Source organism: Vulpes vulpes, chromosome 12 (genome assembly GCF_048418805.1).
Source record: "Vulpes vulpes isolate BD-2025 chromosome 12, VulVul3, whole genome shotgun sequence".
In the NCBI taxonomy this organism is placed as follows: domain Eukaryota; kingdom Metazoa; phylum Chordata; class Mammalia; order Carnivora; family Canidae; genus Vulpes; species Vulpes vulpes.
The window spans coordinates 178,446,205-178,471,464 of record NC_132791.1 but is presented as its reverse complement, the minus strand read 5'-3'; the positions used below and the strand labels follow the sequence as shown (position 1 = coordinate 178,471,464).

Sequence of the window (25,260 nt, the reverse complement as noted above, 5' to 3'; positions counted from 1 at the left end):
GATACAGAGAAGGGGCAGCCTTGGAAGGTCAGAGAAGGCTTTCTGAAAGAGGTGACATCTGAGCCTAGAAAGACAAATAGGAGTAAGTGGTGGGACTGGGGGTGGAAGGAAAGGTGTTCCAGGTGGTATGTATAAATCTGGAGGCGTGTGAGCACTTGAGAGATTGTGAACTGCAAATTGCACATAAAACGAAGAAGAGCAAGTTCCTGGTATGGATGTCATGCTAAGGAGCTTACAGAATATTCTGGACTAAAGGATTTTAGGCAGATAAATGACATGACCTTATTTTCCCTTGAGAAAGGTCACTGTGGCTTCAGTGCAGAGTGGCTAGAGAATGGGGTATTGTGAGGATGAGATGCTGGAGTCAGGGAGTTCACCTAGGAGGTTGTTCTGGTTAAGACATGAGGAGTATAGTAACAAAGGAGGGCCACAGGGATGAAAAGGAGGAGATGGATGTGTGAGATATCCAGGAGGTCGAGGCAGAATAACGTCATGAGTGTGGACTCTGGAGCCAGAGTGACTGGCTGTCTTTCCAGCTCTAGCCTTTACTAGTATGAGAACTGGGGCAGGTTATCTCCTCTGTGCCTCTGGGTTTTTAAAGCTGTGATTTGGGGAGAATAATAGTATCTACATCTAGTACATAATGTTTGGAACACTATTGTTTATAGGAAGTGTTCAATAAACATTTAGTTATTGTATGAATGACTGGAAGAGAGACAAGTCATAGATGAGAGGTGAATTTGGGGTGTGGGCAATTGTGTGGATGGTGATTCCATTCACAGAGGGCTACAGGAGAGAGCAGGTCTGGGGGCGCATGCTGGGCTTGAGGCAGCTGTGGGACATAGGTGGGTGGAGGCATCTTGTTTGCAGTGTGGTCAATGGAGTGGAGCTCAGAAAGGATCTGGGTAGGCTTAAATCCTCTAGAATTGCAGGAAGGCGCAGAAATCCTCCAATTGCAGGGAAGCCTTGGAATAGGCTGTGGGAAGAAAGCTGACAAGGACAACAGGGTGGTAGGTGTACAGAGCCCAGCGGGAGCCAGAGACTCTGGATTTATAGTGACAAAGTTGCACTGTTGTGCGGTTTTCTCCAGCAATCCTCACAGCCTGGGGATAGGAGAGAAGAGCAGCTGGACTGCCCCAGTATTGGGGTTTTACTGGCTGAGATGGTAAGACCTGGAATTGGGATGTTGACAGGACTGCTCAGAGACTGGGCAGGGGTTAACTGTGAGATGTAGGCTGCAGAGACAAGAGTGAAGATGTGAGAAGGGGCAAGGGAGCAGAAGGAGTTTAGGGTGATTCTTGGACTACCTGGCTGGAGAACGTGATCATGGAAACCAAGATGATGAGAAATAAAGGAGTGTGTATGTGGGTGCATATGTGCCTACATGAGTGTGCATGCAGGCTGTACAGGGGAATGGAGGGTGGAAAGAGATATAATGGCTATTTAATTAAAATAGAATTCTAGGAGTTTTTGAAGTTAATTTTAAAAAATGAAAATTTATTCTTGGTGGAAACTGAAGATTTGGTGATATGTCTAGCTGGTACTATACATGCCCTAATAAAAGTATTGTTATCTCTTTAGTTAAAAAGTTATTTGGTAAAAAAAAAAAAAAAAAAAAAAAAAAAAAAAAAGGTCTTGGGTTCATGGCCCCTTTTACCATATTTTTTGACCTGAGGGTGGTCTTTAAAAGCAGGGTGTTAAGATGACTGATGGATTACAGGAGTCAAAGCATTCCAGGGATGTTAATGCATTTGGCCTATTTGCATGGATTCAGTTTTGTGTTAGATATTGAGCAATGGGCTAGGTGATTGTCATTTTTAATAACACTCTTGATTATTGATTCTGTCTAATTTACTGGTCGATGGTTCATTAGAAATTCACAGGCATCCATTTAAATACAAGGCACTATGCATTACAGTCTCTACTCAAGGAGTCTATGGTCTATTAAGATCAGAATAAGCACCCACATAACCGTAAAGTAGAAATTTTTAGGTGTCATAAAAGAGAGAAATAAGATATTGGGAGGTCAGAGTTGTTGAACAGTCACTTCCAGCTGGTAAGATCAGAAAGAAATTGCTTCGATAAGGAAATGACATTTGAATCAGGAAGGGATCTGTGCAGAGGTAAAAAGAAAGGACACTGCAGTCAGAAGGAACATTGTGAGCAGATTTTTTGGGAAAAATATATTAACTCTTGTAGTTGAGCTACAAAGGCATGATCCAAGTACTGCAGGCTGGAATTGTAATAAGGTGTTAGTGATCAAAACTGGAAAACAGCAAAACAGGAAAATGGTCAAGAATCTTAAAGTGCTTAAGAAATCAGTTATAGAAAAAAATTAGTTTTATTTATTTTAAGAAATTAGTTTTAATAAAAAATGCCAGAATCATCAAATTTTAACAACATAACTGCTTTGTGTTTTGGTTTGATAAAGAGAGAGTCATTGTTTTTCTCATGTGTTGAAGTTGTTGTTAAGTTACAGTATAGCTTATCTTTTCATAATTGGGGTACTCTGCTATAAATAGCAAAAGATATTTATTTATACATCAAAGGATATGTACAGTTTTAAAGGATTGCCAAAAGGAAGTTACAGATTTATATGCTACCTGTAGCATGTGAATAGTACAGTGCCATTATTCTACAAAAAACCCAATAATTATTTAATATCTATTATTCATTTATTTGCATCATGATCTAAACAAGGTGCATCCTTGCACTTGGTTTGTTTAGAACTCTTTTAATTTATAACTATCCCCTGCCCACAACCCTCTGATGCTATTTATTAGTTGAATAAAGGAGGTCATTTTCCTATAATATTTCCTACCTTTTTGATTTGGCGTAATTGTATTTCTCCAGAATATGCTTGTTCCTCCATTCCCCATGTCTCCTGCAGCCTGGCTCGTAGATCTTTGTTAGTAGTTCTACATAGCTGGTGCTGTGTAGTGCATCATGTGTGGAGACACATGATATGTCTGGTTTTCAAGCATTTCAATGTTGAGATTGGTTTAGAGGGCTCAGGTGTTGTTAGCCCAACTGAGCCATTATAGAGTTCTTCAGCAACAGCTTTCCTAATTATTTTAGCATTGATGATCTTTTGTTTTATTAGGGGTTACATAATGGTCATGATTTTTCTGTTGTTTGTTCTGAGTTTATTAGCTGGAGTTCTTCTGTGAAGAATTATTTTCCTTCCTTACCTGTTTGATTAGCTTGCAGTGCAATTTGTACCAAAAAAGTGGTTGATTCTTTCCTTTTATTATTTTCAAAATAATTAGTTTGGTGCTGTAGAACTTCCATAGGTGACCAATGATTCTTTTACTGGTATCTCTTAAACTTGAATTTTTAGAGACTTATCCATTGCAGACTTAAAAAATGTTTCAAATCGTCCTATCTTTGGTGAATGGGAACTCCTATTGGATCCTTTAGACACAATCCCAGTGGCCTTTGATAATGTCCTTGTTTTATTTATTTTATTATTTTATTTTTTTAAAGATTTATTTATTTATTTATGATAGACATAGAGAGAGAGAGAGAAAAAGAGGCAGAGACACAGGAAGAGGGAGAAACAGGCTCCATGCGGAGAGCCCGACGCGGGACTCTATCCCGGGACTCCAGGATCGCACCCTGGGCCAAAGGCAGGTGCTAAACTGCTGAGCCACCCAGGGATCCCCCAATGTCCTTGTTTTATAGTAAAATAGAATGTCCCAAGTTCATCTTATACATTTTATGCATCAGACCTCAAATTACCCATTTCTCCAAGGAGATGTGGTTCCTTTTAGTGGGAAATGGTTTAGAGTCTGCAGTATGTCCTTGGACTGTTATTGCTTACTGGGCCTTCATTGTTTCTGGACTTTTTCAGTAGGCAGGTTATTTAAAAGAAGAAAATAATCCTGAGCTCACACTTGTTTCCAATTTAAATGTAAGATTATAAGATTTCTTAATATGAGAAGTTCTTTGGCTTTATTTTTTCTTAAGATGAATTGCTTGGTTCCTTTTTTTTTTTTTTTTAAAGGTTTATTTACTCATGAGAGAGAGAGAGAGAGAGACATAGGCAGAGGGAAAAGCAAGCTCTCCTCAGGAGCCTGATGTGGGACCTGATCCCAAATCCCAGGATCATAACCTGAGCCAAAGGCAACTGCCCAACTGCTGAGCCACCCAGGCATCCTGAATTGCTCAGTTCTTAACAATATTGCTTTAACTACTTGTTTTAAAAATATTATTACTGGGGCTCCTAGCTAGCTTAGTCAGTAGAAGATGCAAACTTGTGGTCTTCGGGTTGTGAGTTCAAGCCTCACGTTGGGCCTAGAGCAAAAAAATATATATATTATTACTCATATTATGACTAACAATAAGACTACATTTAATGAAGACAGTCAAAATACTATGTTTTTAGGTCAGTTGGAGTAATTGTTTTCTCTTTGTGGTTATGAAAGCAGCTTGATATACAGCAAAGTTCATTTCTTTCAGTTGTTTTTCAGCTTTTAAGAATTGATTTTTTAAGGGCTCCTGGGTGGCTCAGTCAGTCGAGCGACTGACTCTTGGTTTCAGCTCAGGCTCTGATCTCAGGGTCGTGAGATTGAGCTTGTGTTGGGCTGCATGCTCAGCGTGGAGTCTACTTGTGATTCTCTCTCACTCTGCCCCTTCCACTTGTGCATGCTCTCTCTCTCAAATAAATAAGTAAATCTTAAAAAGTTGATTTAAGTGTTTTAGAATGTATTTTTAACCACTTTATTGAGATAAAACTCACATAGCATACAATTCACCCTTAAGGTGTATATACAACTCAGAAGTTTTTAGCATATTTACAGATACATATTTGTGGTGCAATCATCACCACAGTCAATTTTAGAACATTGTCATCTTAGTAAGATATCCCATACCTTTTAGCCATACCCTCCCCCCTGCCCATCCCTTCATTACTTCCAGCCCTATACAACCACTAAATTTATTCCTTCTCTCTAGAGATTTCCCCATTCTGGACACTTCATGTGTATAGATTCATATAATATGTGGTCTTTTATAACTGGCTTACTTTACTGAGCATGATGTTTTTGAGGCTATTCCATGTCTCTGTGATCTAAGGGGGTACTTCAGCCTCACCCCTGGTTCTGGGATTTTCACAAAGGTATCTTGTCTCTGGATAGTTTCTAGTTGGTCTTTTTGTGAGAGAGACTGAAGTTGGTAATCACCTGTTCCACCATGTTGGTGACATCACATCCCATATTACCTTGTATTATAACAATTATTTGCATTACATTTGATTTATTGTTTGCCTTTCTCTGTTTAGTATGTCTTCTTTGCTTTTTCTAAAATTTCTTCTGGTATTTAGAAAGATTTACCTTTATGTTTAGTAGTTTTTTGGTGTTTAACCCTTTAAAATACCTACATTAGTAATTTATTATTGTATGATAAAGTACCCCAAAATTAGTAGCTTAAGACAGTGAATATTAGTTTTCTCACAGTTTCTATGGGTCAAGAATCTAGATGTGGCTTATTAGTTGGGTGCCTCCTCCTCAGTGTCTATTATGCATCTCCAGTCAAGCTGTATGCTGGGCCTGTAGTCATCTAAAGACTCAAGTGAGGGATCCCTGGGTGGCGCAGCAGTTTGGTGCCTGCCTTTGGCCCAGGGCGCGATCCTGGAGACCCGGGATCGAGTCCCATGTCGGGCTCCGGTTCATGGAGCCTGCTTCTCCCTCTGCCTGTGTCTCTGCCTCCCTCCCTCTCTCTGTGTGTGTGTGTGTGTGTGTGTGTGACTATCATAAATAAATAAATAATTTAAAAAATACTAAAAAAAAAAAAATAAATAAAGACTCAAATGAGGCTCGGAAATCTACCTTCGAGCTCATTCACATGGTTGTTGGCTGGCCTCAGAAGACCCATTTCTCAGATCACTCATGTCACTGCTAGCAGAATTGGTCCCTCACCACGTGGGCTTCTCTCTAAGCTTTCTGAGTGTCCTCTCAAAATGGCAGCTAATGATCTGAAAGAGAGCCAGACAGTACCCAAGATGGAACAGAGTCTCTTTATAACTAATCTCAGAAGTGGTGTCTATCACTTGTGCTGTATCATATTTGTTAGAATACCTAAGGACAGCCCACACTCAAGGGCAGGGTATTACGCAATACATGAGTGCTTGGAAACAGGTATCACTGCCATTGTAGGGGCTTTCTACCACAATTCCCATAAGCTCCTTTATTCTATCTGGTTTAATAGTTTGACTCCTACCTGTTACTTATTCAATTATTAATGATCTTATTCTACTTTTGACTTTATTTCTATTTTTTACTTTTCTTTTAAAATTGCATTCTTTCAACTTTGTCAGAAACTGTTGAAATTCTATTTTCTCCTCATGTCTTCAACTTCATTCTTAAAATTAGCCCTACAATTAAATACATGAAGTGTTCATTGTGGGTCATTTTGCTGAAATTCCCCAGTCACCTTTTGGTTGGCTGAAGCCCATCCTCTAGTAGAGTCCTCAAGAAGGGAATTTGTTTACTATTTTCCTTGAGCTTTTACATGTTCAAAACTCCTTTTCTGTAGCTTCGGTAATTGAAGGAGAGCTTGACTGTATGTAAAATCCTTGGCTCACACTTTTTAGTTTTTGGAAAATATTATCTTCTATTTTCCCATTTCATAGGTTGTTTTTTCAAGGTCCAGTGACATCTAATTCTCTTGCCCCTGTGAGTTATTTTACCTTTCTGCCTGGAGGCTGTGAGGAGTTTAAAATTTTCTCTAAATGTCTAATAGTTCTGCTAAAATATGGCTCAGAATTGACCATCTGGGTCTGTTTTCATGGGCACTTACCAATCCCTTTTCATTATGTTTTCTTTCATTTCTGGAAATTTTTATTGGATGGTAGTTTGAAATATTAGTTCCACTCCAGTACTTAATTTTTCTTCTTCATGGGCTCCAGTTATAGTGTCTTGGATCTTTTTTTTTTGACTGTCTGCGATTTCAGCCATTTGTTCTTTGTTTTTTTTTTTCTTTTTAAAAATTTCATATTCATTTCCTTGAGTATTTTACTGCTTTATTTCAGTGTACCTTATTACATTTTCATTCAGATCTATTTTTCTTTATGCACCTCTTTCCTCATTGTTTTGGTCTGGTAATGACTTACTGTCTTGTGATCTTTTTAATGACTTTTATGGTTTTTTATTTGACATTGTATCAAGCATTTTTAGTTTTTGTTTTTTGTGTGTTTTGCAGGGCACAGGGTTGGGTAAACTAGCTGGCTATTACTGAAAACAAATCTCCACTTTGTTTTTTGTTGTTGTTGTGTTTTGTTTTTTTTAAAAATCTCCTCTTTGTCATAAATAGGCCTCCATAGTTGCAAGTGTCCTACTGACAGGCATAAGGAAGGATATGTATAGGGTAGAGGTATCTCTTTGATTTGGAGATATGGAGTGGCTGTTTAATAACTTATTTATGACTATAAACCTCAAAAATTCTCCAGAAACTTCCTCTTCCTTATCTCATGCTACTTTTTTAGTCTCTGCCCAGCTGTGGAAGCCTGAAGCCTTATATTTTTTTATATTTGGATGGTGTCATGAGAGAGAATTGTCAAATAAATATAAAGTAGCAAATGATGAGCAGTGTTTGTTTATCTGAGGGGATAGAAGTTTTTATCTTTATTGAGCAGTGTTTATTTGTTTTTCTGGGGGGATAAAAATACCAAATGTAAGAACTGCTTGATTTCTGATTCTTCCCTAAGCGCAGTGCAGAATCACTTGGTTTATTTAAAAGGAATCCTAGACTTTGGAATAAGGTTAATTCTGGACTAATTACATGGCATAGACTCCTGTAGTTAAGGCATTTGTTATAAGCATTTGATGTATTTTTGAAGATTAGTCTTTTCTAAACCTTTGTAATTGAAAAAGCTTAAAAAAAAATTGTGACCTGTATTCAGGAATTAACTGTATTTATTCTAAAACCCTTTTTCCCCCCACTCCTAGGTGAACGAAGGAAATAACTAAAAATGACCAGTAGAAGACTTGAGGAGTCCATGGGGGCTGTTCAGATGGGGTTAGTCGAAATGCTGAAAGGATTCAAAAGCAAGGTTCTGCCCCCCTTGAGTCCAAGGGTGGTTACAAAAGAAGAAGTAAATCGAATGGTAATGTACCCAAGACTTTCAAGTGTAAAATACTTAATGCAGTCTCCTCAGGCGGATGACAGCTGCTACTTGGCATTCTCAGAAATCAAACAGAGAATTACTGACCAATAATATCAATTTAGATAACATGGTAGCTTGCCACAGAGCTGAGGCACCTCTTAAAGCCCGAGAAGTTTTTGAAATTACATACCTCAAGGTAGAGGCTTGAATTGCTTAAGTTAATCAGTTGAAGTAAGACCATGCAATGAAATTATCATGGTTTTCTAAATGTTAGGCTGAACCTTATGAGACTGTCTTTTGTGTAATTCAAAAACAATGAGGTATCAGAATTCCATAGGGTTTGACCTTAACAATTTATTACCTGTTGATTGGCAACAGTTATTTCTGTTGGCACATTTATAGAACAGAGAGTATCAAAATGGTGACTATATGGTATCAAGAAAAATACATTTTTTTCTCTGTCCTTTAAAATAAAACATATTTCTATTTTTTTTAAGATTTTATTTATTTATTCATGAGAGATGCACAGAGACAGAGACATAGGCAGAGGGAGAAGCAGGCTCCCTTCGGGGAGCCTGATGTGGAACGCAATCCCAAGACCCCAGGATCACACCCTGAGCCAAAGACAGACACTGAACCACTGAGCCACCCAGGCGCCCCCATATTTCTATTTTTAATGAGTTATCATAATTTGGTGAGAACCAAATTATAAACTATATGCCATAGAAAATATCAATAACAATCTATAGGATTCAAGATAGTATGCACTGAATTTTAAAAACCAGTCTTAAGTTATGTTCTGAGGAGAAAAGAAGACCTGCCATCACTCTCTTTTATGGTGGTTATCATTTCATATTTAAAGTAACTCCCGACTTTTTGCTTTTAAGGCTTCATTATTTTATTTATTTATTTATTTATTTATTTATTTATTTCATTATTTTTATTTAAACTGTGATACAGCCGATACCTCTTAACATTTTAGTATTGTAATCTGGGTTCCAATCAAAAAGAACCTGAAAACCGAGTCGGAAGCAGCATTGAAATATGCCTTCATTTAAATGGGTTCAATCACAGAAATTAATTTTGTAGGGATTTTGAAGAACATTGATTTTAACCCAAAGGTAAAATGAATCAGCTAAATTATATGCCTCCGAATGTTTTAAGAAGTCTTGGTACATAGTTAAGCATTATGTTGCTGTGAGTGATCATCATCTCTCTGCGTATAAAGTAAGCCCTGGAATATTCCAGAACAACAATATACTATTGTTTGGTAATAATAATAATGTTTGGTCCTGGGTAATTAAGTCTTGTTGAGTTATTTAGATGATTTTATTTAAATGATAGATTACATTTTTTTTTTCTCATAACATCAGAAAGTGTTAAAGCATTTTGTGTTCCTATTTGGATATGTGAATGTGAGTGGCTGCTGGATCTGACGATGGCTTTAGGGCCCTATTAATACAAGTTCTAAATGCACTTTTGTGATTTCTAAAAAGTTCGAACTCATTCATAAACCTTCCGGTCACTCTCTCTAGAAGATCCTCCCCATTTCACAAGATTCCTCTTGAAACTACTATAGCAGAATAGCTAAACACCCAAATGCTTTGCTTGTTTGTTGTAACTTCAGTTGAGAAGTAGAAGCATTTCAAATTCCTTAGCTCTGAAGACTATAAGTGATTTTGGAAGCAGATTTGTATACTCAGATGCTTCTTCTGAGCATCAATGTTAAACTCTTTGGGCATATTCCTGCAAGTTCCTGATTCTGCACTCCCCCACCCCTACCCAGTTTCTTTTGTGTGATTTCTTCAAAATCACAAGGAAATGGCAACCCGTGTCATTTCAAATTAGTGTGCAAAGAGCTCAAAAGCGCACATGTACTTCTCTTGTATTATTTAGTTAATTTAAATATTTTATAAGGGAACTTAGCAGCGTTCCAGAATTATCCCGAAAGCTGCAAACACAAATTATTCATTACCGGCACTTATGAAAACACTTTTTCAGTATAATCATCTATGAATCTTCAGCTGTTTTGTTTTAAATTCTAGCTGACACCCTCGGAGTTTCTGAAGGAAATGTCCCTCACCACAGAGCAGAGACTGGCTAATACACGTTTGATGTGCCGACCACAGATCATCGAACTTTTAGATATGGGGGAAACAACGCATCAAAAGGTAGCTGCTTTCTGTGATACGTGCTTATGAGGCAGTGTGAATAATGTGAACATTCTAAAACAACAGTCCCTAAGCAGTTATTGTTTCTGGGCTAATTTCCATATTGGGTTTTTGTGTTATATATTCTTTTTCTACCTCTGTCGATTTTGATATCTGTGATTTAATATGGAGAGAAATACAATTAATAAATACAAATAATTTTTGACTAGTCACAGTTCCTGGCTACTTCTGGACACTGTTGTTTAAAGATTAGGAGTAGTTCCAAGGATTATAGGGGCCAAATCCAATTAAGTCATTTTACCACAACAAGAAATCCCTTCTTCCCTGAAGTGTCATCACTAGAAAGGAAGAAGGTGGAATTGTTTTCTAAAGGAGGCATTTGTTGTCTGTTTTGGCTCACTCCCAGGAGCCAATGTATCCTGTCGTCTCTAAAGGATAGTTATTTGAACTTGTTTCTATATTCTAATGTGAAGCGTACATTCTAGGCTTTTAGGAGCTTATGATCATAAATAAGGTTTCAGTTCCTACTTTTAAATTTATTTCTTGATTTATGTGCTTTACTTGTTACAGACAGATTATGGTGCGAAGCTCCATCAGTCAAAGTGATGGAGATCTGTCTCCTCTCAAAGGCTTCCCGGCCTATTTCTGAGAGATTTTCAGAGATCTTTCCCACGTGATAAATGAGTCCCTCAGACTTATTTGCTCTCACTACAACACCATTGCCACTTGTGTTTAAGTTCTGCACAAAATTTGCTCTTCCTCTGAGCACTGCTAGCTTTAGCTATTTTTGCTTCTCTGTTAGCATCCTCTACTTTTGAGGGCAGGAGACATGGCTTCTCCCAATGCTAATTCATCATGATCAAGGGCTGTTTGCTCCTTTTCCATAGTATAACTGAGACCAGGCCATGCATATTTTCCTCTGTGTACTGCTTGTGTGTGTTTTAGTGTATTTTGACCCCTGCTATGAAGGATGATGAAATTAGTATAGTATATCTCATCATTGCTCCTCTTTCTTTCTCAACTCATTGGGTTGTTTTTACTTTATTTTCTGGAGTTTCATTTGTTAGTTGGGTGACAGTCATCCTCCACCAATATCTTCAAGAAGAGCTTATGGAAACTATACTTCCTTGGCATAAAGGCAATGTTTGCCTGTTGCCTTTATGCCAAACTTCAGATTTGTTAGGCCTAAAATTCTTGGGTCACACATTTTACCCATAAGAGCTGTGCATGCACTTTCCTCACTACCTTATGGCTTTAATGGTAAGCAGAAGTGTGATGCATAATGGTATGCAGAAGTGTGATGAAGCCAGCTTGATTTATACCCCTCTACAGTTATGTGAATCTTTTTGCTCTTTTGTCCAAAGACTGTTTATTTTAATTTAATGTCCAGTAATTTTATTAGGACATGACTAAACTTTCCTGAGATATTATGTATCTTTAGTTACTTCTAGAAAGTTTTTCTTGACTTATCCAGTATTTTATTCTTGCCATTTTTGGTTCTTTTCTTTAGGAATATCAATTATGAGCATGCTAGACCTTCTTTGTCTGTCCTTTTACATCTTGTATTTCCTCTTCATCCATTTTTCATTTTCTGTTCACTTCCATTTCATTGTCATTATATCTATCAGGCTATCCTCTGTGTCCCTTCCTTTGAGTTTTGTGTTTATGTGTGTTTCTTGTATAATTCATCCTTATGCTTGACCAGCTCGGCATTCTGGTTGTCTCACAGCATTTGATTCAGTGTCTCTTTTTTGTACCTTTTTATTTACTCATGGCTCAGATATCATATTCCTTTGATTTTCTTCCTATTTCACTGGTTGTTTTTTTCTTAATTTGTTTTTTGGATCTCTCCTGTTCCTGATCACTAAATGTTGGGGCTCCCCAGTGCTTGGTCCTTGAACTTGTTTCTCTTCTGAATTTATCCTTTATATAACTCCTTTAGGAGCAGGCTTTAAATTCTACTTTTTAGATGATTATTTTTACAACTATTTCTCTTGCTATGGCTAATGCTCTGAACTCTGGATCACATATTCAGCCCAATGAATGATTGGCAGCTCAGACTTAAAATATTTAAGATTTAATGTTTTTGTTACCTTCCTTCCCTAAGGATATGATCTTTTCTCTTTTGTCTCTTCCATCTAGTATATAGTACCCTCGTTTATCCATTTCTTCAGGCCAGAAAACTACCTTGGAATTATCTCTGATGCCTCTTTTTTTGTGTGTGTGTGTCTTATTTGAGATCCAATGACAAGTACTATAAATTTCTACTTTCACAACGGTATCTCTAATCAAACTGCTTCTCACCACCTGCACCACTACCCTCTCACCATTACCCTCTCAGTTTAAGTCATCACCCTTTAGACTACTGAAATAATCTGTCTGTTTCCATCTCATTGCTCCATCATCAATTCTGCACAAAGAGGAAAGAATGTATTTTTAATGTAAATTAGAAAATGTTATTCCATATATAAAGCCATCCAACAGTTGTTTCCTATTGCCCCCAGAGTTATAGGGTCCTGCATCATCTAATCCTATTTCCCTCTTAGACCTCTTTTTCTTCCAATCTTCCCTAGCTCATTGTCTTCACATTGTGCCCCCCTCTTGTTGTTCTTTAAACACTGAATGATGATCCCCACCTCAAGGCCTTTGCACTTGCTATTCCCGCTAACTGGAATGCTTTTCTATCATGTCTTGCAGGACTTGCTTAGATCTCTCCTTGGATGTCTTTTCCTCAGAGAGGCCATCTCTTCACATCTATTGAAAAGAGCATACATCCTGCATTTACTCTGTCTCCTTATCTTCCTTTATTTTTTTTATGTAGCCGTATCACTGCCTGACCTTGTATTATGCATTTCTTTATTTTTTATCCATTTCCCTAAGAAAGTCTGCTTCCCGAGGGCAAGGGCTTTGTTTGGCTTTGTTCATGACTGTGTGCTTAACACGTGGAAAATATAGGAAACTCAATTAGTATTTATTGAGTGATCACATGAATTTTTCATCATTTTGATTGATTAAGTACTCCCTACACTCTTAATTATTTGCTTTGTGCTCTCAGATTTTTTCCATTATGTCTTTTGCATTTATAGTGAAACAGCATAGCCAATGTTTTCATTGTTTCTTGTTAACTTTTCTGTTAACCGTTCTTCATTTACCATTTTCTTTATTCCTTTGTCTTCCTTGAATATTTTTGTATAAATCTTGATTTATCATTACCATTATTGTTACTACTCATTTTTGGAGGAAAGAAAGACATTTTTCCTGGACTTACAATCTGCAGGCAGTTACTGTTGAGGCAGGTTCTGGCAGTGTACCAGACCATCAGGAATCCTTCATGATTCTCAGCACAGCATTTTATGAAAGAGGAGTGTGTGTGTGTGTGTGTGTGTGTGTGTGTGTGTTTTGGAAGGGGGCTGAGAGGAAGGAAGAATGACTGAGTTGTATTAACCTTTCTTTCTCCCCAAAGTTGTGACTTGTGAGGACCTTAGGATCCAGAGTCCTGCTCTTATAGCCTGTCTCAATGACTCACTGCTTCCTATGAACATGCGAATTGATGTGTTGCCATTTGGCCCTGCCTTCTCTATTATTTCCTGGAGCCAGATGGCAACAGGGAATTTCTTGTTGCCATCCCTGGTATTCTAAACAAGGAGTTGGTGGTTATGCCTATGAGAGTGTGTCACCTGCTATGGAGATCTGTATAGTGCAAGCCTTACTCGAGATCTGAAGTCATGGACATTCTCACTGGGCATCTTCTCTTAACCTTGGTTATTTGTGGCAGGAGAGGTAGAGGAGAGAGCTCAAGCTATCAGTTAAGACCTACACTGAGTCCATCTTGGCATCAGTCATTTATGCTGAAATCCATTGTTTGCTCCTGCACTTGAGGGCTTCTGTGGTATAGCAAGTGATCCATATGCAAGGATTTGTTTCTGGACTTTTCCACACCATTGGTCAGTTTATTCAAATCCAAAACACAGTGTTTTATATATATATATATATATATATATATATATATATATATATATATTCATATTTCTCTATTCAAATCTGTAGATATGGATTATATATTTATAATAAAAACAGAGACAGAAGAGGGGCAGAGAGAATCTTAAGCAGGCTCCACACCGAGTGCAGAGCCCTTTGGGGGGCTTGATTCACAACTGTGATATCATGGCATGAGCCAAAACCAAGAGTCGGTTGCTTAACTGACTGAGCTACCCAGGCTCCCCCCCCCATACATTTTTAAGTAAAATTTTTACTGAATTTGTATATGTATTATGAACATATAGCTTGATGAATTTTAGCAAAGTAAAGATATTCGTATAACCACCACTCAGATGAAGGAATATAAGCTACAACATTACTGGCATCCTAGAAGCTTTCTTATGCCCTTCCCAGTCATTACCTGTCCCTCTTCTCCAGAAGAACTGCTAACCATAGGTGTATTTTTCCTATATCTAACCTTTATATAAGTGGAATACCACAGCATACACTCTTTAATTTCTGGCTAATTTAATTCAATATATTGTTTTGAAGATTTATGTTGCTGTGTTTAGTAGTAGTCCGTTTTTATTGCTGTATAGTATTTCATTGTATGACTTTACCACCAATTGTTTATCCATTTTACTGTTGATGAGCATTTGTTTTTTCCACATTTTGACTCCAAATAAATGATGGGTTATAAACACTCTTGTACATTTCTTTTAGTGCACATACATGCAGTATTAGGCGTACACCTAAAAGTGGAATTTCTAGGTTATAGGCATGTGTGTCTCTTTAGTAGTAATTGATAGTTTCCTGAAGTGTTTATACTATTATACTGTCATTAACTGTTTGAAAATTGCAGTTGGAATCGCTAATACTTGCTAATACTTAATATTATCAATCTCTTCAACTGAAATTGTTCTATTGGGTGTGTAGTATTGTCACACTGTGGTTTAACTTGCAGTTTCTTGATTCTAATAAGGTTTAGCAACTTTTTATGCTTATGAGCCATTTGTATATCATCTTTTAGAAATTATATGTTTATGTGTTTTGTCCATTTCTTAGCAATTTGTAAAAGTTCTTCATATATCCTGGAGGCTAGTCCTTTATCAATTATGTGTATTACAAATAATTTCTAATTCTTTGGATTTATTTTTCATTTCTTAAAGGGTATCTTTTGATGACATGTCTTAAGTTTCAATATAACAAAATTGCCAATCTTTTCATTTATGTTTTGTATTTTCTATGCCCCATTAAAGAAAATTTTGCATTCCTCAACATCATGAAGATATTCCTTTTGGTTTTCTTCTGAAAATTTTCTTGTTTTACCTTTCATATTGAGAGATTTAATTCACTTGGGTGGTGTGTGATAGGAGTTAAATTGATATTTTTCATATGGAATATCCATTTAACCCAACACTGTTCATTAAAGAGAACATATCTCTTTCCCAATGCTTGTTAGTATTACCTTTGTCATAAATCAAGTGTTCATATATTTAAAGATTTGTTTCTGGGCTTTTAAATCTGGTACATTTGTTTTTAGGATAAATCATATACTATATTTCACTATTTTAATTATTCTGATAAATAACAATATGATATGTAATAATATAATGAGTCTTGCTACTTTATAAAGCAAGTCCTCCTATCTTGTTATTTAAATGTCTCTTGCTTATTCTTGATCCTTCGCTTTTACATATAAATTTTATAATCAGCTTTTTAATTTCCAAAACAAAATTTTTACCACAATTTTTAAATTAGATTTCATTGAATTTTTAGATCAGTTAGGGGAGTACTTGACATCCTTGAAATATTGCCTTTTCATTCACGAACATGGTATATTCCTGTATTTATTTAAGTCATTTTTAATTCCTCTCAATAATATCTTATAGTTTTTCTGGATAAAGGTCTTACACAGCTTTCATTGAATTTATCCCTATGTATATTATGTTTTGGGATGCTATTTTAAATAGTATTATTTATAAATTTCATTTCCTAAATGTTCTTTGCTAGTACATAGAAATCTAATTGATTTTTGTGTGTTGACCTTGTACTTAGTAATAACTTTTTAATTCTATTAGTTTATCTATAGGTTATTTTGAATTTTCTAAATAAGCAGTTTTTTTTCTTCTGGGGCAAATGACAATTTTGTTTCTTTTTAACCAATTTCTTATATTAAAACAACTTTGAATTTCTGAGATAAACCCAATTTGGTCATGATATGTTATTCTTTTATTATTTTTATATATTGTAGGTTTCAGTTTGCTAATGTTTTGTTACTTAAAAAAAAATCTATTACATAAGTAAGATTAGCCTATATTCTGCCCCCCCACCCCGTCTTTCTAACATCATCATTGTTATGCTAACATCATCAAGTTGGGAGACTTTAATTTTTTTTCTTTCTTTTGAGAGAGTTCCTATAATATTTGTGTTGTGTCTTTAAATGTTTGCTAGAATCTGCTTGTAAAGTTATTTGGGCTGGGGTTTTCTTTGAAAAGTTTTTACTTGCAGATTCAATTTAATAGTTACAGAACTATTCATATTTTCTATGTCTCCTTGTGTTAGTTTTGATAAATTGTACTTTCTAATATAAATTTTCACATTTCTTGAATAATATCCATTTATTATCTTTTCAGTTAGTTCAGTTTCTGTTGTACTGTCCCTATTTTCGTTCTTTATATTGACTCTTTGTGCCTTTTGTCTTATTTTGTTGATCATACTCACTAGGTATTTTATCAATTCTGTAGTCTTTAAAGACTTGACTTTTGGCTTGTTGATTCTGTAGTATATTTACTTTCTATTTTATTATTTTTGTTGTTTTTGTTATGTCATTTTTTTATTTGTTTGAATTTTATTATTATTTTTTTATGTTTACTATTACTTTTCTAAATTATTGAGATGGATACTTAAAAATTCATTTTGCAAACTATACTAAGGTGCCCCAGGGTGCAACTGTGTACTCACAGGGCATCATAGGATATTCTAAAATTTTAAGGAAACATGGTAGTACTCAAAACTTGTTGGATTCTACCCAAGCTAATAACTTGAGATAATTCATAGTTTTGACATTAGATCATACTGTTTTTGTTAGCTCTTCAGTGCCTCTTAGCATATATTTGTTGATATAGTTTTTCTTATTATTTTCATAGGGAAATTGGTTCTTATTCACCATTGCTGTAATGGAAATTTAGGGTTAGTGTTCTAATTAACCTGTATTTTTAAAACTGAGGGCCAAATCTACTTTATTTTGTATTAGACAAGTCGATCACAGTAACCTTAATACTTATAACAATTATTGCTTATAGTAGTTACCCCTTTCTGAGTGTTTCCTATGTTTTTTAGAATTAATAGCCATAAACCTATGTAGTATTTTCATATCTTCCCCTGTAATTTCTGCCACTGTGTGACTACATAATGAATTTAGCCTTTCAATGCAGTTTTCAGGAATTGACCTGGATCAGGCATTATTCCAGCCCTTTCCATCAGAAATTGTGTTTCAGAACTATACTCCTTGTGAAGTCTACGAAGTTCCACTGGTTTTGAGGAATAATGACAAAGTGAGTATGTTTACTGGATGTACCTTTCATGGATATATAAGAAGGTATCAAATAAAATGGGATCCTGTAGGATCTTCGATAAATTCTTTAATTTGAGAGACCTAAAATAATAGGTAAAAACATCCCCTTTGATTATAAGCTTAATGAAGATAAGACTATGTTGGTTTATTCATATGTATTCAGGCCCAGGTCAGTGGCCACCAAATGGTCAACTCTCAACATGTGCAGTAACATTTTGTTGAGTAAAATATTAGCTAGGTAATGTTATGAAAATTTTTAAAAATATTTATTTATTTATTTTAGATAGAGAGCGAGTGGGGACAGGCAGAGAGTGAGAGAGCCTTAAGCAGACTTAACTCTGAGCATGGAGCCTAAAGTCAAGCTTGATCTCATGACCCCAAGATCATGATCTGAGCTGAAACCAAATTTGTCGCTTAACCGACTGAGCCACCCAGGCACTCCAAATGTCATGAACTTCTTATGTGTGACTGGTTCAGCTAGGCTTTCATTCAAGATAAGGTGAAGCATAGATTCATATTCACTTACTCTGCATTAGAGCCACAAATGTAGGTATAAACTCTACTCAAATTATTTATACTTCACAAATTGTATCTTTAAAAAAAACTTTAAAAAAATGGAGCCTTCTTTCCCCTTTTTCTATCTCTTCCCTTCTACCTTAGATAGCCTTCAGATTTTGTCTACAGATAGTTTTGGACAGCTTCTCCCACTGTATATTCCTTGTCCTTTTGTGGTTGCAACTGAGAGTTTCTTCTCCATCCATATGCCTTTTTTTTCCCTAGAGATAAATTATGGTTTACTTCAAGAAAAGGTATTAAGTGCCTGAAGATTTCCTTGACATCTAACAATAATGGAAGAAAAAATAATGTGGGAAGTCAGCGTGAAGCACAGTTAAGTGTGAAAAGTAGTCAGATGGGGAGGAAGGCATCTGAGAGATGCTGAACTTCAGATGTGAAGGCAGGTAGGAATACCTCAGGAGTTTAAGAACGTGGAGAGAAAAATTCCCTCTATAAGAAAAAAGGGAAGATAAATGAAGACTATGCAAGAATACTTGAAGTTATATTTGGTACAGTAGCTCATTAAAGGAATCAGTGATGCCTTTCAGAGATCAATGGGGTGATTTAGTGACAGCAGAGTCAGACTCTGGAGAAAACGGTATATTTAGTTTTTGGCTTCCGGACTATTAGCAAGACAAGCTCAAGGGATAGAAGTTAAAAGGATAGGCAGAGAGAAGAAAAAGAATCTGAGATGCTTAGGATCATGCCCCTAGACCTCAAGAAGAGATACATTACATAGACATCAGGACTCTTCTCTTTTCATATAGGGCTGCCAAACAATTCCCTTTGTCACTTCCAGTTCTCTTTTTCCCTTTCTCCTTGACTTTTTGACTCTTGCTCAGATATTTTAAGGCTGTTAAAGAGAGAGGAGCTAGCCCAAGGGATACTTTGACCACCCCTCCTTGGCCCTAAACAAGAGATGATTGACATTAGGCATATATGGGCAAGTAAAGGGCATTTTGTCTGCTAAAGGGCACTAAGTTCTCATGGGTAACCCAACACTTCTTGGTTAGATGCTGCTACAGTGTTGGACCTCACAAAAGGAGGGTCCCTATCCAGGGAAAGTCCACCTACCAAAAAAGCAGATAGATTTCTTTAGCCTAGGCAAGCTTGTTCTTGGGTAAAGTACTCTCAGAGCTAACTGGGTGGCCTGCCTCTCTACTTCCTTAGTTCATGGACTCATAAGGAACTGCTGGGATAGATGTAGGGCACCAAGAAATGCTTTCTGTGCTATTCACCAGTGTTTCCTCACTGAATGCAGAAGACAGAGCCTGTTTGGTCATTATTTCTCTATCTCTCACACGACATAAGGTGAGAGTAAGCTATGAGCACTCTATAAGCCACAATTCAATTCTACTTGGGATATAATTATTAGCACCCAGACTCTAGAGTCAGACTAATCTGGTAGATTTTCCCAGCTGTAGACTTTGGGTAAGTCACTTCGCTTCTCCGGGCCTTGATGATACTAATAGTACCCATTTCAATAGGTTGTTTGGAATATTAACTGAGGAAATGAATGTGAAGTATACAGCGCAGTGCCTATCATATAGGAAACGCTAAACCATTATTATTGTTATTATAATCAGTAGTACTAGTATTGCTGTTGTTTTTCTTTCTAGTTTTTAACCCATAATTATGCTCTTACCAAAAGTATTCCCAGCAAGCTTACATAAGCTCTGCATGTCATAAATGACACCATACATTCCCCTTACCAGCAAAGCCAGTTGGACTCCTATCAGATTTGCACACATCTCTTCCTTACCTCCCCACTCTCTAGTCTTAAGATCTCTCTGAATTCTCTCTGTATTTCTTCTTACTGTGCTCATCTGGGTTTCATTTTTGAGAGGTTGTGCAGGTTCTTTTGTACTCATTTTTCACCTAAGACTTCTCAGTCACCCTTAACTATAGTTCACTTTAAAATAAATTATTTATTCATTAGAAAGAGAAAGAGAACACAAGCATGGGAAGCAGCAGGCAAAGTGAGAGGGAGAAGCAGACTCCCCACTGAGCAGGGAGCCCATCATAGGGCTCGATCCCAGGACCCCGAGATCATGACCTGAGCTGAAGGCAGACACATAGCCACCTGAGCCACCCAGGTGCCCCTGTATTTGTTTCTTCTGCCCCCTTTGAGTCTCTTAAAAAAATTTTCCCCCTTTTCTTGTGTCCCTGGAATCTCCACCCCATTTTCCTCACAATCCTATTTGTTTTATTGCTTTGACTATCTTCAATAAACAGAGATACTCTGGGTGAGGCAAGCAGAGCAGAGGAAGCCTTGAAGCAAAGGAAACTGTTTGAAGCCACTCTGACACTGGCCTGGGGACCCTGTACTGCTTGCTCTGTTTATTCTTGCTCATTGTATTGTCTACGGAGGACAGTCCCCTAAGAGGGAAGGTGTGGATAGGCTGGGACTTGGGAAAGATGTAACCATAAGGACAAACATCTTGTTCGCACTGTAGGATGGAGGTCATAATGAAACTCACTGGTTACTGAGAGGATTGATTGGCGTCTCATGTGGATGGTCCGTAGTAGGAGTGCAGGAAGTGTGACTTCTCCCAGAGCACTTCTCAAATGTTGGGGAATCCAGCATTCCTCCCCTGTGTGGGTGGGGGTTTAGCTGGTCAAGCAGCTCCTCTTTGAAGATAGTCTCATTTAAATGATAAAACAAAGGCTTGGCAATCACAATAAAAATGAACAATAATTTTACTAAAAATTAAAGCTCAAATGCACCGAGTGAGTCATCTCCTCTCACAGTTGGGGAACTGGAAGTTAAGCCCTGACCAAGCTCATGTGTGGCTGGTAAGTAGTAGATGGAGATCTCCTGGTGGACGACAAAGCCTGTGCTTTTGCTTCTGCTTTTTGTCATGGGCAGGATGTCTACCATGGTGTGTTTTTCTTGCAGATTCCAAGAATGGTGAAAGTTGTTGAGGAAAGTTCACCTTACTTTAGAGTAGTCAGCCCCAAAGATATTGGCCACAAAGTAGCCCCGGGAGTCCCATCCATATTCCGAATCCTCTTCACTCCAGAGGAGAACAAGGTAAGAAATTGGTGGAATACTGGTCGCTAGCAGTTTGCAATTCTGAAGATTCCTGGAGGTGGTGCTGGTGTTGGTAGTACTGTCAGTGGTGTTGGTTGTGGTGGGGGCGGGTGGTTGTGTTGCTGAGGGTGTTGGTGTTGATGGTGTTAGTGGGTGATGGTGGTGAGGGAAGCAGACAGGTTGGCTGAGAGGAAGGGATAGTGCACCTCTGGAATAAGGGGAGAACTGTCAACCAGAGCCGAGGGCTTCCATGAGCTGTGAGTAGCCAGGGTATAAAGAAGGGTACATCCTTCTGGATGCACCGCACCTCCCTTCACCTACCTCAGCATATTTATATTTGACCATGAGCTCTAAGGTCACAAAAAATGGTGTGCTCCAGATGCAGTGAGTGGAGGCAAAGGATAAGGATGAAACAGGCCATTTCCCCTCAGCACCACTCCAGCTGTGGGAAAGCCAGTCCATTCTCAAGCCCTTCTCCATTGTAGAAATCCCAGTTCCTCCTGGAAAGAAGGACCAGCTAAGGGGGACTGAGGCAGGAGGCTTCCTATCCGGCCCATTTCTAGAAGTGCAAAATTGTGGGTTGAGTTTTCTTCACTATGGGCCAGAGTGGGGACTTGTGAGGAGGAAGAGCCAAGGAGTTTTAGCAGCATAACTGAAGGTGTGAGGGCAAAAAACAAGGCTCAAATAATCATAAGAAAATGTCAGGTCATATATAATGTCAGTTCTGTGTGTGCTTATATGTATTGTGCTGTTAGAGTTGGAATCAAGCATGTTAGAGACGGAAAGAACTAGCTTTGAATCCCTGCCTCTTTATAGCTAATACGTATTAGGTGTTGTTAATGCCATTACTAGAATTCCTGCTACGAATGCTACTTTTCTAGAGCAGGGATAGAGAATACAATGTGGTCTGCCAAGCCTGTATCACTCTAGTGAGTGCTTAGAAATTCTATTGTAATAATGCTGCTGTTATTATTTTGCCACTTTGTAGTGTGACTGTTTAAGGGCCTGTAATTTTGCCTGGGGTCCTATTGAAATAAAGGAAAAGATAAATAGCTCCAGAAGTGTTGCAGTTTTTTTTTTTTTTTAATGTTGCCATTATTGTTCAGTGTTATCAAGGTCCTTGGTTTTTTTTCTTTTCTTGAGGTTCTGTATCTGAATACTATCTGTGAAGAGAATGGTTATCTGGATTTAGTTTGGGTGTCAAATTCCTAACCTGTCATTTTGGTAGGAAGCTGATTACTAAAACTTTGTGCGGCTTGAAATACAAAGCTTACTGGGTTTGAGGAGTTGAATTTCCTTACTTTTTTTCCGGTGCTGCAAAAAATATGTCTTCTGTTGGATAAGTATTGTTCTCCCTGTAGGTCTGGCTGAGAAATGAACACATGGAACTTTCTGAGGAGGTGGAATGTTCTATATTTGTGACAAGTGTGTGGGTTATACGGATGAATTCATTTGTCAGAATTGTACATTTAATATGTATGCTTTCTAATATATCTAAATTTTGCCTTACAAACTAGAAAATATAATAACAACAATGGAAGCAGGTAGTGGATGTAGATATAGATGTTGCCAGAATGGCAGAGTGTTAATACTTGTTGAAGCTGGGTGGCGAGTACATAGGGTTTGTTAAACTCTTTTGTTTTCTTTGTGTATATTTTAAACTTTCCCTACTCAGAAGCTAAGAGAAAAGTGTTATTGCTGCTTATCTATACAGCAAATAAAGAATCGAAACATATGTTAGCATATTTGTATTTACCATATAAATATGAAATGCTAACATTCCTATTAAGGGTTATTACTTGGCTATATTTTGTAGTTGCTTTTCTTACTCCTCACTTTTTTATTCCCTCTTACCTTTCCATTTCACCAGCACTGCCTGTCTATTGGTAAACCCCTAATTTAAAAAAAATCAAGTTGAGGATCATTTCACTATTGCTGCTAAGTATTTAAAAGTTATCAAAGGCTACATGCCCATATGAGGAGACACAAGTGAGAATAATGGCTACTTGTGAGAAATTTAAGTAGCCAATTTTGGATACATTAACATTTTGTATTGGATTTGGACTCTCAGCTATAACATGATTTATAGAATTTGTTTTTTTAAACCATAGAGATTTTTCCTTTGGCTGGCTTGTCTAAGATGGATTGTGGGAATTTGAGGAAACTCCTACTACTTGTTTTGATCTCCCTTTTCTACAGAGATCCTGCTACACTTGCACCACCAGCGGGGCCCGGCCACTCTCATGAGTTTTTTCCAGTCGTCCTGGCATCTGCATTCACTCACACTGTTGGAAAGCCAGCAGGGCCACGTACAGAACGCCCAGCTAGTCTTTCGTGCTGCTCCAGAATGTGACAGCGGAGCCAGGTTTATTTTAGAGGAGATAGAAGCCAGTCTTTTCACTGTGTCACTTTTTCTTTAGTTGGCCAAATTGATAGCCAGTGTACATATGTATTTTTCTTCCTTATCCCCTGCTGATCTGAGCACACTCCATTCTCATTTACCCTCCTCACATCTGGAGGGCGAGATATGTAAATTGTAGCATGCCACAGCTTAATAAGCTAGTCCCCTTTCAATTGGATTTTCAGCACCCATGTATATTAGCATGTCGAAGATGATAATGTAATTTACATTTTTCCCTGTCATCTTTTAATCTGGCTTCCTGGGGATTTAACTTGTTAAGAATGCCAAGTCCCCAGATAACAGGTGCAGCAAATTCACTCTGGCTGTCCTTATCTCTTCTTGTCACACAGACTTTAAAAAAGAAATGACTGGATATGTTATTAATCTAATAATCCTAGTGTATGTCAATGCGGTGGAAGTACGATAGTCAGTGTTATCATAACACTGTAAAATATTGGACCCTGGCACTTTTCTTGACCTTTTAAATTTGTATCTTTACTATTAAAAGGAGAATGAAAAATATTAGACTTCTGTAGGAAAGCAAAACTGGATGCTTCCTTAGAATTAAGAAAGCATCTATTTACTATAGAATTGTCATATGCATATGACCGTGGTGGTTTAAAGATCAACTTTATTGCTTATTTATGTTTTAGGAAAATATATAATGTTGTCAAAATAGTTTTCCTGGTTTGCTACTATGAGATTTAAAAATTGTGGTTTGAAAAGACTAGAAAAATGTTAATGTATTTTATGTTATCTAGATGTATGATGATAATGAACTATACTGCCAGAATTTTTAATTCAAGTGTAGATAACACAAAATCTTACACAATCAACCATTTTTGTTGGCAAAAAATTCTGATAGGGATTTTGTCTTCTTCCTGCCTGAATTAGCCCTCCGTAAGTCTGTTTGGGTCACCCCGGGCACTCCAGGGCCTAGCACAGTGCCTGGCAAATAAGAAGCATGCAGTAGATATTTATTGAGTAACATAAGTAAGGAAAAGTTAATCTCAAGAAAATCTAAGGAAGTTTCTTCAACTTGAGGATGGCCTCCAGATGATAAAAGCAAAAGCATATATAAAGGGCTCAGATGTCTGTTTGTGCCATGAATATATTAGACATTAACTTTTTCTTGTTTCTCTCCATCTTATTTCATATCTTCAGTAAGTTTCTGTCACTACTTTTTAGCATTCTGGACTTGATAAATATCATTTTATAATAAGCCTAGTGAGAATGTTGGGAATTCTCTTTGTGAGGAACTCTTGAGAGTTTAATACCCAAATAAAGATATTAAAAATGAGTAATATTCTTTCCTTCACTCTGAGAACCCAGCTGAGTCTCCAGCTGAGCCACTTGGAGAGCCGGAGTGTCAGAAGATAAGACCCACAACGCCTGACCAGTCCTGGTTTCAAAATGATTAGGACTTCAGAACTGATTCTT

The 25,260-nt window shown here is 37.2% G+C and overlaps 1 protein-coding gene across 1 annotated transcript in view; it reads left to right on the top strand.

Moving 5' to 3' along the window:
* Positions 1–25,260, top strand: part of HYDIN (HYDIN axonemal central pair apparatus protein) — a 332,032-nt gene that overhangs the window by 19,853 nt on the left and 286,919 nt on the right. The window contains exons 2-5 of the mRNA XM_072731571.1: positions 7,947–8,104; positions 10,150–10,275; positions 17,691–17,810; positions 21,285–21,419. Coding sequence (XP_072587672.1) covers positions 7,970–8,104; positions 10,150–10,275; positions 17,691–17,810; positions 21,285–21,419 — 516 coding nt within the window. The 5' untranslated portion in view covers positions 7,947–7,969. The remainder of the gene's footprint in view (positions 1–7,946; positions 8,105–10,149; positions 10,276–17,690; positions 17,811–21,284; positions 21,420–25,260) is intronic.